General features: G+C 38.3%; 1 protein-coding gene across 1 annotated transcript; it reads right to left on the reverse strand.

The window, feature by feature from the left end:
- Nucleotides 1-466: 466 nt before the first annotated feature.
- Nucleotides 467-18,964, reverse strand: LOC125022426 (signal transducer and activator of transcription 5B-like). Its single transcript, XM_047609061.1, has 19 exons — nt 18,805-18,964; nt 17,009-17,145; nt 15,250-15,406; nt 14,579-14,668; nt 14,231-14,408; nt 13,245-13,375; nt 11,997-12,148; nt 11,605-11,760; nt 10,696-10,875; nt 10,368-10,455; nt 9,601-9,723; nt 8,557-8,649; nt 7,832-8,038; nt 7,524-7,618; nt 7,130-7,272; nt 6,737-6,892; nt 6,473-6,524; nt 6,026-6,133; nt 467-5,500 (listed from the first exon to the last, which is right to left on the reverse strand). The coding sequence occupies exons 2-19, from the start codon at nt 17,134-17,136 to the stop codon at nt 5,377-5,379; spliced, it is 2,361 nt and encodes a 786-aa protein (XP_047465017.1). The 5' UTR covers nt 17,137-17,145; nt 18,805-18,964; the 3' UTR covers nt 467-5,376.
- Between the last annotated feature and the right edge of the window lie 328 nt (nt 18,965-19,292).

A 19,292-nucleotide genomic window follows, 5' to 3' on the forward strand; every position in this document is an offset into this window, starting at 1 on the left:
TGCATTCTGAATGGGAGCTTCCTTCTGTGCTGTCGAAGTTTTGACTAGTCATTCAAGCAACTAGAGGCAGCTGGTGGATGAGAGAATGAATAAAAGATATAGGAAAAGGCTTTAGGTTGCACTGTGAAACTGAGAACAATGTCTGTCTATCTCTGATGCGTGAAACAGTATCATTTATTCAGTTTTTGGCAGTACTGAAGCAGGAGTACACTTAATATGACTGCATTCTAAGGTACGGTACTGCATCTTTATTTTACCGTGACTTTTCAAAGTTTACAGTATCAACTTTTGACCTGATTTCATTCATTCAGTCATATGAAGCACCAACATAACTTTAAAATGTGGTGGCTGTTTGTTCACAATCCACAAGACAGATCTGCAGATAACTGGAGCAACATATTTGAGCAAGTGCTGGTGTATTAGACTTAGGAGACATTGGAACGCAATAAAGCACAATGAGCTGTGATTAATTAGAAAAAAAACTTTATTCCAATCTTCAAGTAAAATGTAGCACAAAGTTGAAGTAAATCCCCAGACAGACCACACACTGTACTGAATACAGGAAACACACAGCAGCTGAAAGCTTGAAAACTGATTTACACTGAACATATAAAACTTTACATTAAATTGATTCAATACAAACAGCAAATTACCGCATCAGCAAGGCAAGAATGTTAAATAACTGATGGTGTGAGCATAAAAGTGCTTGTTCACGTTTGCGGATCGACTAAAAATAAAAAATAAAAACAAAACAACGAAAGTATGTGTTTCAGCTGTCAAACAGTCTCATAAAAAAATAGAAAGAGTTAAAAAACAATCCCATCTATATTCCAGACATTTTTCACTGCTCTCTTTATTTCACAGTGATATTTCCTGACGTTTATTGGATGAATTTTCATTCTGTGTCAAACGTTCCTTGGTTGAGGCTGGTAGACGTAGCGCAGTGTTAACAGCATGGCTTTGAAAATAGTGCTGTCCCTTAACAATCCACAAGACACAAAACTGCAGAGATTATCGCGTCATCGCAGAGAATGCAAAAAAAGATTCATACTGTATGTATATCTACTGATTCGTTTTAAGGACGTGAGTATGACAGAATGAAGCTGATGCAGATAGTCTGAAGTATTAGCAACTACTTAGATCGTTTATTATCCAAGTTCCCATTTTTTCCAAAGAAATGCCTACAGTAGACATGTATTTTGGATTGCTGGTTAGGGAGAACAGAGTTAAAGATGTAACTTTGGGCATTAGTAAATTATAAAGGAAAAAATAACTGTTGATTCATCAGTAATGATGAAAACTGTTGTCTGCAACCCCCGCTTGCTACTGTCTAGTTATTCTGGGCAGAGAAAATAAGTATTCTGACTGAAAATAGTACAAAGTGAAGTCTGAGTCCAAGTATAACAACTGTAGTAAAGCACATATGAAGCACTTAAAAGTTCCATTGTGAGAAAATACTCTATTTTTGCATGTGGATGTGTTTATGATTTTCTATAAAATGTGATAGTCATTCTCCTTAACTACCACAGTCCCAAGTGACACTAGTTAAAAACAGCAACTTGTTATGTCCACTTATGTTGGAGGAGGACTAAATGTTCCATCAAAACCAACTGTTGAAAATGATGAATAGTTTTAAGTTTTAGTCGGGTTTAGCTACATGGACTAAATGCCAAGCTCCCTTTGGATTTGCAGAAATAAAAGCTGTTCCCTCAAGCTCATTTTAGATGTATTTTCAGGTTTGTTTTAAATTCCAAACCACGACTCTCACTATTGAGTGCTATATCTGAACACTAAACACACATAAACACATAACACATGAGGTGTGCACAAAACATTATATTTAGCCCAATTTAAGGGTAAATTTGCACTTTCTCAATATACATGATATTCCAAATAAAAGTAGGCTATTACTTATTTTCCACTTGAACCTAGATTTTATTATGAGCTATATGCTCAAACAAATAAAATAAAATAAATAAAAAAGAGACTCCTGTATGCTGGATTGAAAACTAGAGTGTAAGTGTAAATTCCATGATTGATCCATTTTTTATTTTTTTTTTCATGCAAGTCTACTGTCTGAGGAGTTTATTTTGCTGACCTAATTAGAAACTTGTCATCCACTGCTGGGGAATAGTATACTCAATGACTTCCCAAAAATCAAGAGCAGAATCTCTAACCTAAAAATCAACCAGTTAAACGTGGGCTATTACGAGACACGTGTAACCTATAAAATCTGAAACCTGTTTACTTATTTACTTTATTTTACCAGGCAGATTGCTTGAGATCAAAAATATCTCTTTTACAAGCAAGGCCTGGCCAAGAAGGCAGCATTAAAGCGTTAAAAGATGACAGACTACCAGGATTTTCATTGCAGTTAACTGCTCTGCTGTGTCTTTCCAGCTTGAAGTGCACATTAACCAGGTCACTCTGGCCTCCTCCAGACAACTTCACAGTGATTCCATCCTGTAGGAAGGCTCTCCCCGCAGAGGGCCTATCCCAGCTCGCTGAATAAAGAAGCACTTAAATCTCCATAACCATGGCCCATAGCCTTTGTTATCGTTTTATTCTGTACGCTCTATTACTGAACATTTGAACTTGCATTTTTATAAATATATATATATATTTTAAGTCACTTTTACAGGGCAAAAGCAGTCAATTGATGGAAAACCTGGTCTGCACTTCACAGACTTTCACTGTATGTAATTTATATTTAGTCTGATTTGCAGATGGTCACTCGGTCGTGTGCAGCACAGCAGAGACAAGTAATCTCATGTTTTCCAGGCACAGATTTAACCACTATTTTGTGGGTATAAATATTACATATATATCTCAACCCCACCAAACTCCACTCCTTTTATTCTGAAAGTTGCTAGTCTTAACAATGAGCACATCCTGACACCAGATATTTTCTCCCAAATTGTAAACTACCTCATTCACATATCTGTTACAAATCATGGTCTGTGCAGCCTGAGAAAGCAGTGGTTATCTGGATGGACTCTGTCAGGTCTGGTAAAAAAAAAAGAAAAGAAAAATAATAATATATATATAAAAAAAACTTTACACAATCAATTTACAACAGCGTACCTGTTGGTGTGAAGAAGGAAGCAAGCTATATTATGGGAAGTGAATCGAGTGTTTTTAGCTTAATTTTCATGGCTCTCTTTATGAAAATGACAAATCCAAAGCTTAGTGCCATTTAACACAATCCTACATTCTACATGCTTTCATGCATGTTGTTAGAGATGAGCACATCTCAAATAACAACACAACCCATTCCAAAGAGGCTCGTTTTGAATGTGCACACAACATTAGTCATTTAAATGACCACAAACGAATGATCAACGTTCACCAAGGCACAAAGCATTACATTAGCAGACCTCAGCCTTTGCATTTAGGATTTTAAGGCGCATGAACAACTGACTTTGGTAAATGACAATGAGCCAATTTTAATATGGCTATATTTTATATTGAGGTCAAATTTGATTAGACTGGGAAACCTCAACAAGGCATTTAAGGTTCTCATGATTAGCAGTCCAAAAGCTGGTACTACTTATTTTATTGTTGCTACAGCCTATTGTACCACCATTTGTATTTAGAACAATATGATTGCATACTGACTCCATTAAATCATGTCATTAGAGTCTAATACCATTTTTGTAGGGCTGGGCATTGAATCCAGATTCCAACTTGGAATTGGTTTCCTATATAAATTGCGAAGAAAATGTAATTTGTATTCTGCTTATCGGCTCCTAAACAAATTTCACTGACAGTCCACATTTATCTGTGGTAAGCTGCATTTCACACAACTTTTTTGTGAACAATGCAGGAGGATGTGAAAAATACGAACACAGACTTTCTGTCTTATTAGACAGCAAATGCACTCTGAGTGTCTACTATGCCTACTTAGACACATGCTACTATAGTAACTGAACCACTCCTTTAGAATAAAATACCTTTCTCAATGCAAATAAATGACCTTGTTACTGGTTTACTATTAGATTTACACGACTGTATTATTATTATTAGTGCATTCATGTCAAAGGATTTTACTGTTGTAGTTGTTTGATATGGAACTCTGAGGTGACTGAGTATTAATTTCAGTCCATTTATGTGGAGATTATTCTCAATAAATTACTTGGTTTGTAAATACCAATAATGCAATCCCTATAATCCAGGGTCTCAAGTAACGTTGATGTTTTGTCCAACCGATGGTACAAATGAATCGATTAAACATTTTTGTATAAAAATTCATATTCAAATGTCAAAGCCATATTCTAATGAGCATGTGACCTTTAGTGATACCAACCAACAAATGTCCAGAAATATTAGCTGATTTTGAGAAGCAGAATCGGAACCGTTAAAATCCAAACAATACCCAACCCTGGCAGTAAGGCGGCGTAATAAAAAATACAACAGAAGCATTTCAAGAAAGTATAAAATATAGAAGTTAGAAATGCTGAATTCTATTTTCACTACTTAGAGCAAGACTATGTAACCTTTGCGAGAAGAGATTAATAAAAACAATAATTTTGCCCCAAAAAGGGAAACTCAGGGTTTTGCTGCTACAGTATTATTTGGTCTGATGTGACCAGATGCTCACAGTGGCTAAACTTGAACATGAACATGTCACTGAGGTTAGCAAATTTCTGACAACCTTTGCTACTGTTATGCAATGTTTTATCCCGTTATACAAAACATTTCAGTAGTTTCACCACAAAGGTAAAACTAAGTAAACCAGGCCAGAAACAATATAAGAAAGATGGCCACAATGTTACGCCTGATCAGTGTATATGTGTATCATTCATGCATCAAATAGGTCTGATGATAGAATTCCTCTGATTAAAATCAACTACAGTATCAATGATGGTAAAATATATCCATATATTAAGGTTGGGCTGGAAACTGGCCTTAAGATACAACTATGTAGGGGTTCAACATGAGTCTCAATGTTAGGCTGATGTCAGGCAAAAGTTACATAGTCACACTTTAGGGTGTTGATTTTCCATTTTTTCCATTTTCTATACAATAATTAAATAATATCGACAAATATTTTCTGTAATAAAAAATAGATTCAGTTTATCAGCACTTAGTCACATTAACTATTGTTAAATGTGTATAAGGTAAAGAAAACGAGTTGTTAGCTTTGAAAAAAATTTCAATGACCAAAACTAGCTCTGCATGGCAGCCCTGAGAAACTATGGCAAGCGAGAGAGGACATTAAGCTTCCTTTGAACGCCAGTAACATTGACTCTAGCGACACTTAGGTATGTAAAAGACTATTCATTGACAGATGTGCTCTCTCTCTCTGTAGGAGGCAAAACTGAACTTTCTAGACAGAGAAAACCTGAAGGTGAACAGCAGGTTCAGGTTTCTGGTTCAGGGCTGCTGGTTGCTCCACTGATTGGCCATTGGCCTGCGGAGCAGTTCCTCCACATGACGAGCCACATCCATTGTGTCCTCCAGGTCGAAGTCTCCATCTGGATCTAACATGCTGTCATTCCTGATGGAACAACAGCAGAAACAGAGACGATGGAATTCATTGGAAAATGATTGTGGGATGTTTATATCTGTGAAAATGAAATAGTTGTGGGTGGTAATATTCAAAAATATAGTTTAGAATTAATCTTACCCACCTGTATGTAATGCAAACAACAGAGGGAATTACTCACTTACTCATGCATTAAGTTCAGCTATCAAGGTACAACTTTCTACAAAAATGGGAAATGCAGTATTTATGTGTAATGCACAGCATGTGCCACCAGAGGCCAGTCCCTATTCTTGGCACCATAGACTATACAATCTAAGGTTGGAACAGATAAGTGATACTGAGAAAAATGGGAACTGAGAGTGCTGGGGACAATTTTATGAGAAAGACTGAAAACTCTCAAAAGCCCTGCTTTCATTATTACAGTTACATGTGGCATTGCCATCATCAAAATAACAAAAGTAAAAGTACTCTATGAAGTTTCTGTGTCGTGCTTACAGGGGTTTATCTAGAGTTAGTTGGAGTAAAGGAAGGGCTTACATGGAAGTGAAAACACCAAAGTTGTTGGGGTGGCTCACAGAGGGAGAAGCTGTCTGGTCCATGAATGAAGGAGCTCCTCCACTTGGTTCTGGATTCTGCGTGGTGAATCTACCACAGATGTGTGGCACACATTACTGTTTCTATAATGTACACAATCACACGCCACTAAAGCTCTACTGACTGACAGCATTATTAAGTAATAACATATCATGCAAGACAAAATACTCATATCTGCAACTAACTTTAAATCATATGTATTTATGTAAACAGAGTGATCCTGCAGTGAGAAGACATGCCTCCTAATGATGGTGATACATTGGCATATTTATATTTTTACACAAATGAAGACATTCTAACCACTTCATACACCAAATCCAAACATGTGTCTGTTGAGTCATACGTTTCCTGTGGTGGTTTTGGAAAAGAAAGAAAGGAAAAACAACTTACTCTGGCACAACTTGTTTTATCTGTGGTTTTACATAGCCATCCACTGCTTTTGCTGCAAGAGAGAAAGACATACTACCTTCAAATCAGAGGAAAAGATTTCACCTTTACTCTGTCATTATGTTCTGAATTAAAATCACCAGTTAGACTGGGACAGAACCACTACACAATATCAAAATAAATTTATATCAAGAAAGTATTCTTATTAGCGTTAAACTCAAAGCAGTGATGTATTCATGTTTAGAAATAAGAATTTGCAACACATACAAAGCGGAGGGGTGTAGTACTTGGCGAAGACCTCATCTTTGGGCCGATCCGGGTAGAGATACAGAAGATGATTTAAATCACTGATGCGGTCAGCCAGGGAGCGAATGGAGAAGTCCTTGGTTGTGTAAGGCAACAGATTCCAGACCAGCCTCTCACCTACAAGAGAGGAATTAGGGTCTCCAGATATTGCACAGAACAAGGATAAATACAGACATAAATATGATTTGTAAATTGTGTAAACACATCACTTGAATTTTTGCTTTCCAGCAGAGCAAAATTCTGCATGCACGTGTGAAGTCAGTTGCATGCTTTTACAATGACAGTAGAATTTATTGTTCTTAAGTTATAAAATGGCCTTAAGGGGAGGGGGTTTAAAGAAGAACAGTTCACTACCTTGTTTGTTGGGGTTTTCAGCAACCCAGGCGATGGTGATACCTCCAATTTCAGAGTCGCTGAATCGCAGCAGAAAGGTGCCGTTTGGTTTGGATAGCAGCATGTCCTGTGCCTGCTGCTTATTTACAAAGCCTAGAATGGCCCTTTAACACACAAATTTACACACATTTACATGCAAACTCTGTTTGCAGGTGCAAAGTCACAGGTTCAACAGAGTGCACATCCGTAAACACCCAAAGGTCTCTAGTGGTTTTAATAAGGCAAAACATTCATAAAAACACTACAGTAAAAAAGTACTGAGAAGGCATGAATATGTTACTTTTTATATTTACTTCATCCTACTGAAGAACATAAACATTATACCAGTTTCTTGCAAGTTACACTGAGCAATTACCCATCGTTCCAGTGAGGCTTGAGTTGTTTCTTCATGAGCTCTACAACTCCATCAAACCACTGCCAGAAGGTGAAATTACGCCCAGGTAAGCTCTCCTGTAAAAATTAAACAACCTCCATCAGTGTGTTTACAAGCACACACAAAGTTACCCACAAAAGCCCCTTTAAACTAATTTTTGAAAAAAGGTCCCTACCTGTAACTTACTTTGATACTAGCTTACTAATTCAGTATGACGCAACTCCCATATTCATTTGTTCTACGTCTGCGTATGTGTGTGTGTTTGTTTGCTTTCACATTACTGGCCTCACCCGGTTGAACTGGGCCCAGGATATAGTCATGTTGCGGTAGTCCTCAGGGTTATTGCTGCTGCTTGTAAAAGCCTTCTGTGCTAGGAAGACCAAGTTATCTTCCGATAGGCCACGCCCGCTGTGCATCTCTGCCTTGTACTTCATGTCGAGGGCCTCGCACAACTGGGGCCACAGCACCTTGTCTGGAACAATGAATGGTACTCTGCCCTAATGAGTTGACAGACACAGTAGAATACACAAAGGAAAGTCACTGCAGTGGAGAAGTTCGTTTCTCTCACCATAATGGAAAAGCTTTCTGTATGTAATATTTGAAGCAAAAAGAGAAATATATATACATAACAACTAGCTACTCTAGTTCTTTAGCAAACAGTGTACAGTGCATTTGATGGACACTATTTGTAGTGTCAGCTTTAACCATCTTCATGTTAACAAAGGAAATACCCAGTGCAGCTAGGTGTGAACCATTAAAAATACATCAACAACACAGTGATGTATTTTTAATAGTTCTGGATAAAAAAGTTATATACAGTAGGTCTGACAGACAATACATTTACTGTTGGGAGGTTCTGTATGCAGCCTTTAACAGCTCATTAAGCTATCTAACACCTGACAAGCACTGTCAGGTAATGTTTCAGGGTAACATTACTTGATACAGTCACCACGTGACACAACAGCGTACAAAAAGGCCAACATGCCAAAAGACTGTCAAGGGACAGCCAACTTACCGGCTCAGCAAAGGCATTGTCCCACAGGACTGTTGCTGTGGCGTTGTTGTCTTGACTCCCGTGGACGATCACAACCACAGGCAAGGATAAGGTCTTCAGGTAACAGACACAAAAAGAGGGACAATAACAGATTAAAGTTTAAAGTGTTTTTTACATTTGGCACAATATCCATTGATAAAAACACCTGCAAACACCACAGTTCAGAATGCTAAATTCAACAGTCACAGAATTAACTTATTGTATGTGGAAACAAACATTGCTTTTCAATTGTTCAAGGACCAAAGGCAACAATTAATTCCAACTTTGCAGACAGATGGAGAGTGAAAGGAGTGCAAGTGACCAAGATAAGGACCTAGGTCACAACACTACAGTAAGCCATGGTTAGTGTTGAAAAATGTATAATCAAGTATAATTTATGGAACTGAAAAAACTACTATTTGATGGGTAAGGGGAAGTCATCATCTTCACATACAGTACACTTTGAATACAGTACACAGCATGGTCAGAGCAAACAGTGATGTAATACTGAAACAAATACAAACACAAATAGCTCAAGACAGAGTTATATATTCCAAAATATAGACCAGATGCACTTGTGTCCAAAGCATCTACGAATCAAGTCTACTACTTCACATTAACACATAAAAAGTCAAATGATTACACCATGAATATTTGTGAGGAAGTCTTGTGAATTCTAGCTTGAATTCCAACAGCACTGTCTGGACATGTTATTATATTGTAATTTAAAGTTTTGTACTTCACTATATTTATTGCTTAGAACTATTTCTGTTACTGTCGGCTGTTCCACAAAGTTACTGAACAACATGGAGCTGCAGTTCCCTAACAGTTCATATTCATTGATGAAGTGGGTTTCATTTGGACACAACATTCCATATTAAAACTTTTGAAGACAGCGTTTGCCTTAGCATGATATCGGGAGTTTGTAAATGAAAAACTGTAATGTTAGAACAAACAGTAAAGCAGACCAGTATCTATGGAAGACAACTGCTCCCAACTATCAGATCATATACTCAGCCTCATTACTTTGACATGAAAGACAAGCTCGTTGCCCCCAACACTGAACTGGGACTCGAACAGAACTGTGAACTTCTCCTCCGTGACTGATTCTGCACCTCTGCGGTCTGAACGCTTGATCCGCTTCAGTGACTGTAACAACAACAACAACAACAACAGACAAAGACATGAGAAAACATAAGTGACATATCCATCAGAATAAACACTGCATTCTCGTGTGGTTATTTAACCACACGACTCTCTATCTCTGGAAACTGACAATTCAGTTTCATGGCAGATGCTTCTCTTTTTTAAAATGTATAGTCTATCCTAATACAAAAACTATGTGTGCATGCATGAACAACAAAAAAACAACCTAAAACTAAAAACTAAACAAGATCTACAATGTGCTTTACTCTGGAGGACTGAAACTGTTCAAAATACCTTTTGTACTAATTTACTATTTTTGTACTTTCATATATAAGTTTTCATTCTGTTCATCGTGTATTCATTTTAAAATGTATGTATTTATTTCTGTACATTTTCAATTAGCCATTCTCCCCATTTATTTGGGCAATCGTAATTTCTTTTTACATTCCTTTGTGTATTTCTACATCATTATGTAACTGGGTGGTCATAAAAAATGTGTCATGGGGCAAATCACAATATGTGCAAGTGGGGATCACGTGTTAAAAGGAATCTGAGCTAAAATTTTGATAACATTCATTTTGACAGCCCTACTTCAGTGGTAAGTGAAGTAAAAATGTCACAATTCTAAAAAGACATCCAGAGCTTACCATGTTTCGAAAGTGTGCACTGAGGGTACCAGTAGCCTGGTGATACTCCATCACACAGTTGTTATTGAGGATTTCTCCACTGCTTTCACTACCAAGGAAAAACAAACCAGAAAGAGATCATTTATTAACACATACTCAACATATAACGCAACACAATTAACACATACAGGTATCTGGAGACATTATCAGGACAATCGGGACAACATCTGAAGTTGTCACTAAAAATATATGTTTAGTGATGAACTGAAATGAATGAAATGATTTGCCTTTTACAGCAACAAAGTATGTGTCTTACATCAAACATGTCTTCCTGACATCTGCTCCTCACCTGTGTGTACTCTCATTCTTCAATAAAGCTTTTGCCTGCTGCTCGCTTACAATGACAGCCTTCACCTGAGGTGGGTTCATATGGACATTGAGCTTCCCACCCACCAAAAGACGGACTGTGGCTGCAAACTTGGTTTGGGTCTTCAAAACCTGTGGTGGCTGCTTTTCAATGATGAAGGTGCTGAAGAGAACAGGGAGCATTGTTTATTGGTTATGATTTTCCCTCATGAGAGGACTGGAGCTGTCAAGCAGTGACATTTATTTGACATCAGCTCAGTATCAGAGCACAGTGGGTTATGATAAGAGAGGCCATGACATAAAAAAGGGGAGTTGGTGAGAAGGCACAACAGTAGTGGAATTCTACAGCCACAGAGAATGTACTAGACACCCAGGAAAGAAAACACTGCGGTCACTGTGGTTTTATAAGCAGCTTGTATCAGATTCTGCACCCCATATTTCAGCAGTAAAATAACAGGTTGCTGAGAATAAGCTGTGACCTCGGCGGAGAATGAGTGAGTGTTACACTGGGAATACCTATAGCATGACCTCCAACTTCACCCTGCCAATCATGATAGGGTGGTTGGGTGGAGCTAAGCATGTGAGTGTCCTAGAGGGGTCTTCAACACAAACACACACACAGTTACTGGGGGCTAGCGAGATGTGCATCATGAATGAGGTGGCTGAACAATCGTTCAATGACTCCATAAAGCAAGAAACTGTGTGAACGAAAGACAAAAGAGGATATAGCAGGCAATCAAAGAGAAGTGAAACTGAAATTTGACGCTTTGGCAATGCAATTCATGTGTAAGGTCAGCAGCGTGTAGATGTGGAACTACCCTGAAGACTTGATAAATGAGGAGAGTCAAAGATTCCACACTGACTGCAAGAACTAAAGAAGTGTATTTCTCACCTGGTAACCAGGGCAGAGATGATATCAGTGATGTCAGCATTGAGTTTGGTCAGCAGCTCTTCCATGGGGCCCGGCAAAGGAAGCTGCTGAGTAAGATGTTCACAGCGCCTTATCTGCTGCCGGTTCTGCCAGATGAGGTCAGCCAGCTTCTCACACCTGGAGAGCAAGGAGACGAGATGTAGATCTCAACAGTGTGGAATTAAAGGAAATGGTATCATTTGCTGAGTTTCACTGTGTGAGTAATATACTCATGCTTTTCCTATCTGAATGTCTTTAAAAACATTGTAACAAATCATAATTTTTAATGAATACAATTAAAGACTGCAATCCGTAATATAACACAAATAAAAGTAGGCCAGTTTAACTGGTAAAAAAGCATTCTCACTATATACCAAGACTGAAGAACATCCAGCCCCCCCTCATGAGGGGCCCCATTGCCAGCGAGCTGCTGCCTCCTCTTCCACTGAATGAGCTCCTCATCCAGGATCACAGTCTGCTGCTTCCTCAGGAGGCTCAGTGTCTTTTGGTGTTGTTCTGACAGATCCTACAAACACAAAGCCACACAGTCACCAACATTTAAATAGAATATTTAACTCTTACTCTATGAATTTTAAAAGAGGACTGTAAAAAATTCTTATAGTATAGTTATACCTCTAATATTTTTATTTCAGTGGCCCTAATCCATTTCTGTACTGAAAAACTACATACCCTGTATTAACTGTTATGCTAATATGCTGTTTTTATTCTCTGTAATACATCAAACTGATTTTCTGTCAATCTGATAGAGCAGTATCACAGAATTTCCACACTTTACATATGTAAACAAGCAGTTTAATTTTTTACAAGACCTGCAACCAGACAGAAGAGGATACCAACTGGCAACTTCTCGAGTATTCTCAAATAGATGAGCAGCTTCAATCTGCCATTGATTTGACAGACCAACATCTTTTCCACTACCAGGGGATGTGTATTTCATCATGTTTGTTTAAGAAATCAAAAGCTACTCATTGCATTAGTTGGGGTTAAATAACTTGAAAAATAATCGCACATGCAGTAACAATCAGATAGGAGGCTCATATCTATTGGCTTAGTGAAATCCAGGCGGTAACATTTTTTTTGGCCAGGAAGTGTATGTTATGTATATGCTCGAGCAAGCAGGGATGAACAACTGCATTACAAACTGCTAAGATATGCTTTTGGTCTTATTTCTGTGTCTGCTCTTCTCCACAACAAATCTAAAACAAACAAAAAAAAATAAAAATACTCACTGCAGAAAAGAAAATACAAACTAGAATTAACCTGGAAACAACTAAACAAATGAAATATGGAATGTAATGAAAAAAAAAATAGTAAAACTAATAAATAAACTGAAAAGATGAGACATCAATAGTGAAATGCAGTAGTGTAATTCAAAAATGCCTTGTGACATTTTGAACCACTAGTAGCACTAGGGAATGATTTCATGAGCAGGACCCGACTTTACACACTTATAAGCACATCAGCTAAGAAAAAGACTGCAAGCAAGTAAACATAGAAATGCAGGTTTCAAATATTCACTTGTTTGTATGCAGTTTGTTGTGATTTTGTCAGCCCGAATAACTTCAGAGCTTATGTATATAATGCGTACGTGTCGTTCATACAAGCCTGTATTTCTGTAATGTGCTGGCCTCTCTGGTAAGCCAGGCCTCCACAGTGGCTCGCTTGCTCTGTAGGGTGGTCTCCCGCTGGGTGCGCTCAGCTGGAGGTAGTGAAGACAAGCTGCTCAGCTGGGCTAACAAAAAACAAGAGATGGGATGTTACAAAACAAGCCACCACAATTACTATGTTCACCTTTGGGTAAAGAAAATGACTTGAGTAAACCATGAACACTGTCACTCAGTTATAATCTAATATTTCTAATTTTCTACTATAACTTGGCTGCTACCATGAGGGTTATGTACCATTTAATTTTTTCCTACCATGGCACTGCCCACAATAGCTCACAGTTGGAGACATATCATGTAGACCCATTTCGTTATATGGCCTGCTTTGTTCAAAACTCCTACCAGAACCTAAAGTATCACCCATAATCTGACTAATCCTCTGGACTTAACATCCAGATACAGTTACTTTTACTCAACAGCAATCACCATTTCTTAGATATTTGCAGCTAGGGTTGAGTATTGCTGCTGATTTCCTAAACTGATTCCGATTCACAAGGTTCTAAAACGATTTAAAGCACTTCAGTATTGATTCACTTAGAGTTATTTTAGTTTTGAAACTTCTTTTTAATTCTTTGAATCTTCTTGCATATGGCTTTAACTTTACTTCCTTAAAAGAATCTATGTATTCTTGTATCGATTAAACCTTTACAGTTCCTTTGATGTGCTGTGATATGGTCGCTCTAATCTATGTTGTGGCACAGTTCAAAATAATGTGACCTGGCATGCTTGAAGAGGCGGCCTGGGCCACCAGCACTTCAGCACCAATAAACCTGAACACTAATGAGCCACAAGATACTGAAAATAGAATCGTAAACTCTATTGCGCAATCTAAGGTGTTGTTGAACAATGATAATGTGGGCACATTTGGACATGGACAGTGCCAGATTGGTCTTTGTATGATATTCTATGTGTCTCATACTCACCTTGGATGCGCAGGTTTTCCTGGTACTGGATGATAAAATATTCTTGGCTGTGCTGCAGCTTTCTCAGTTCATTCTCAGTTTCCTGTGTGGCCAAGCGGAGCTCTTCAAATGCCTGGTTGATCTGTTGGTGGCGTTGGGACAGGGTGTCCATGGCCTGCCCACCACTCCCACAGCTAGCCTACACACAACCATTTAAAAGGTCATTTCATTTTGGTTCAGACAATGACACCATAAGTGTGATGTAGCATTGGTCACTGATACTTCCATTTTTTAGACTCTCTACCACAACCTGGAAAGGGTACCCTTCATCCCTGCAAATGATGACCCAAAACTCTCTTCAACACTTACATTTGTAGCTTCTTGGACCAGTCTCTGCTCTGACTGGAGGATGTGTTTAATGCAGCGCACAAGCTCCAAAGGACAGCGGTCATAAGTGCTCTGTAGAGATGACAAACACACAAATAAAGTGTTAATCAAATCAGTTAACTGGATCCAACATTAGGACCAGAGTCTTATCCTTCTGCTTTTACACTCAAGTGAGACATACTTCATTTAGTCCTGTTCCTGTTCTTGTGTGTAAAGTCAACAAGCCCTGATGACACAGCAGACCAAAGCCAAACACGCACAATATAATATTTGACAGACTGAATGGTAATCACAAGCACCTCAAGGTGTTTGACGCGTTCTTGTTTGAATTGGACAGTGGGGACATATGGTCAAATTTTGCATTTCATTTTAAGAGTAACTGAGTGTTGAAATATCCACTATCAGCAAAGATTTTTTAAAAAAAAAATCTGCATCCCTAGTAGTAAAGACAAAAATTTACTCCACACACACACAAACAAACATTGATGGCAGTACTCAGTTCTATATATTTTTATATAAGTCTGCATAGGTTTTAATTTTTATAATAAAAGAACAAGTATATGATTCAATTTGATAAATTTTTGACCAAACTCTACTTTTTTTCTATGTCCTTTGTACTAATTTGTCTTTGTCTTGCTGTGGATAACTGGTACCTTGAGCTGGTTGGCATAGTGACCAAGCTTGATCTTGAGAAGAAAGCCATCCTCTCCTCCCTGAACCTGGGCTTTCCTCTGCAGCTCGGCCACCAGGTTGTCCAGAAGACGCTTGGCTTTGCCCTCCTCTGCTGGGCTGTCCAATTCCACTGAGTCCCTGTGAAAGATACAATTACATTTATGGATTTTAACAAATCAATGGGCTGGAGTCTATCCCAGCTGTCACTGGGTGATAAATGCAGAACACCATGGACAGAAAGTGTTAACTAACTCCAAAACAAATAAATCTAAGTAAGAATTTACAAATGAAAACATTTGCATATAAGTAAACAAGTGTGATTCTGTGTTAATTATTGATGTGGTCATGTTGATGTATGAGGAGCGGTGTGTGGTAAAGTATTTCCTCAATCACCTATGTCTTTATTTAACTTTATTACTGGAGATTACAGTGCGTACGGAATCTTACAGGGTCGGAGTTATAATCTGTGTTTTGTACAGGTCTAACTAGCGTCAGGACGGAGATCAATAAATAATAACTTCATGCGCCATGACACACACACACATAAAACAGGGGTGTTCTCTGTCTGGAGCAATAGTAGAGGTCCATTAGAGACAGTACCTGTAAAAATATTGTACCGTGCCCCAGATGATTTCAGAGTTAATACAGAGCTGAGATCTGGAGACGCATGTTAATGCCAGGTCTAAACATACATACCTAAAGCTGCAATTGGATAGCCCAGATCGGATCTTAATACACAGTCTGAACAGGCCCTTTGTGTTAACCCTGTGATAGACTGCTGACATGTCCTTGGTGTACCATGCGTCCCGCCCTAGTGACAGCTGGGATAGAATACAACCTTCTGCCATCTCAAAGACAAATGCTTATAGCAATTGTAATTGCTATAAACATTTGTCAATTATAAGCAATTATAGCAAAATTACTTTACAAATAACATTTTTTGTTTCTGTTTGTTTACTGGGACTGTAAACTAAATTGCCCCCGTGGGATTAATAAAGTTTTCTGACTGACTGATTTTGTAAAACAAAACAACAACAAAACAAACTTTCCTTACATATCGATTTTCAAAGAAGGTCAAAAAATAATAAAATATAAAGGGGTCATCAGATAGATCGGAAAAGTGAAGTGCGTTTTTATTAGGAATTGTTTTGGGAACCCTGCCCTGAATAAATTATGTCACATAGTTAAATTAAGGAATAATTTGTAAATATAAATATTTTATTTTTGAAATAAAATTAAAATTAATTTTACTATTTTGACACACTATTCATCTCCAGTTATACACTATAGCTGCAGTGATTTAATTCCTTCTTTTATTTTGTTAATCCATGAAAGAATTGTCAGTTGTACACAGTTGGGAGTCTGTTAAATCACACACTATCAAGTCAGCTTTAGCATTGTTATATGTTTGTTCATTTTTCCATCAATCCTGTGCTCTTCATGTCTGAACATACTAGTATAGTACAAGCTCACCAACAGTTCGACTAATTAACCATATGCTCAATTCCGGTTTTACAAGTACAGCTATAATGTAGCTATCATCATTGTTCATTTGAAATTTGCCATGTGTGGTACTTGTGAACTGTACTGTAATACTGGTGTGTATTATTTGATCCACATACTTTTTTATCAGGGAGGAGGGGGGAAAAGTCAATATAAAGGCCAGCCACGTATGTACAAGACACTACAAATCTTTTTAATAAATGGGAATAAAACTGTAGATAAAAATTGATTGCATACCAAAGCTGGCTTTCAATCCATTGGGCCAGGTAGTGTCGCACTTCAATAGGGAAGTGCTGGCCGTACAGCGCCTGCATCTGGTGCAGTGCCTCACCCTGCAGCTGCTGGGCCTGGATCCACATTGCCATGGTGCTACTCTGGAAGTAGAATCAATGAGAGGGGGGAGAACAACATGAGCAGAAGTAATGTGTAAGATGACCATTGTTATCAAAGGGTTTAATTGAGAACTGGCCAACAGTAGTCTATGAAGGCAGAGGGCTTGGGTAAGTGACAAGGAGATGTTTGAGGAAGACCTCAGAAATGACACCAAGTGTCTCTCTTAGAATGTAACAAATAACAACTCTACCAAGAGAATCTGCAGTTTCTCCAACAACTAGGGCAATAATAACCAAGGATATCAAGAAAGAAACCTGTAAGTAGTGGAGAAAGGAGATGAGGAAGACTTTAACAAGAACACGAGAAATGGAGGGAAATGGGGGGAAAAGCTGAGAAGAACAATGTGCAAGGATTTGAGGCATGAAGTTATCAGAAGGCACTGGGACAAAGCAATGGGACAAAACCCAGATGCACTACGACACATTTATTGACCCTATTCAAAAATCAACAACCGACTCCTTCGTGTGCCACCACAAGTCTGAGGCATGGCAGTCACTGTTCATCTCCAGTTTGCATTGCCATCTAACACTGATGTGGAAGATACCAACTAAGCCTAAGCTTACAAGCACCTGAAAAGGCCACAAAGCACTGCATGTATCATGTTATTTGACTTCTCCAATGCTTTTAACATTGGCAACTCCGGATCCATGAGAAGGTTTCTGCCAAGCTGTTTTCCCTGGAACCTTGTGGTTTAGATTACAGACTATGTCATGGACGGGCAGTGTGTCAGACTGCCTGTAAGGCATGGAGACAAGAAACATCTCACATTTAGATGAAAAGAAAAAGAGGCTAATAATGCAGAAGATATTATTTTCATGAAGCAGATGTGCCCCCCATTTTAATGAAAATGGTTAATCATCAAAAACAGCACCAACAAATGCTAAATCATCATTTCAGGCTAATTCTGCGAGAAACGAATGTCATAATGATAAATATGTCTAATGAGCTTTACTGTAACTTTACTCTTGGGTAAATTTATAGTAAACACACAAGTTACTGCATCTAAATGTCAATATTACCAAAATCTAACAATATAATTAACTGTAGGATTTCAATTTCCAAAAGGAGAAGCTACTTGCCTCTTTAACCCACACGGGAAGTTTCCATCTCAGTTCAGTCCACATTTACTGACCATCAGACCCACAAGTGGTACAGCGGGACATTTTTCGAAGAAGCGCTACGTTAAAATTCTATCAAATTTGACTAAAAGTAATGACGCGTGATTTTACTAAACACAGCTTTTGCCGGCGGAAGTTCAATAAAGTAGAGTAAGGTAATTATTCATTTATGACGAGTTGCGGGTTTTGACATTACCTACACAATACCATAGAAGAGGACAACAGAAAGCTAGGATGTCAGTAATCTCCGGCAGGGAAGGAAGAGATAGCTTACCGTGCTAACACTGTTGTACATCAATACAGGATCCCTGGACACTGATATTATACTTAAAGGACATGTAGATAACCTCTGAATGTTGCTGACATGTGTTTTCAGTGTGGAATGGTAGGAAATCTTCCTTTTTTCCTTTATTTTGGTCCAGCGAAGTGACAGGGCGTTAGCAAGCTAACGATTCTACTAGCTAGCAAAGCGTATAGAAAGTTTGCTTTAATGCGCCACAAGTAGTTAAATCTGTAACTCACCTTTTAAGAGACAACAGCACTCCTTACAGCAAACCCACGGACAAGCGGCGGTCGGTACATACACACATGCAACCGAGCATACACACACAACTTGTAAACCATACAGGGTTAGCTGACATACATGTCAAATCGCACTCTGACGTTACTTTTTGGCTTCTGGTTTCTGGTAAATCATGGATGTTAAAGAACGCTTCCGGTTTCAGATTTCACAATAAAAATGTTATTAACCTGTCATCATGTTTAATTTAGGTGAATATGTCAGGGATTGTCGTGTGTGTTTGTGTGCTTTTTATTACATTGTATTCAATATTTTTATGCACTTCATTCATAAAATGTGACGTTTATGTCCGAAAAGTATCTTTTTACGTTTTTATTTAGATGGGAAGCCTTCCATTTCCGGTTCTCTTTTTGCTAACAACAGAGCACTTGTTACAGTCCTGCCCCCTCTCCATTAATAGCCACACCCCCATCCCGCATCGCAGGCGGTA

The sequence above is a fragment of the Mugil cephalus genome, chromosome 16, assembly GCF_022458985.1.
Source record: "Mugil cephalus isolate CIBA_MC_2020 chromosome 16, CIBA_Mcephalus_1.1, whole genome shotgun sequence".
Classification (NCBI taxonomy): domain Eukaryota; kingdom Metazoa; phylum Chordata; class Actinopteri; order Mugiliformes; family Mugilidae; genus Mugil; species Mugil cephalus.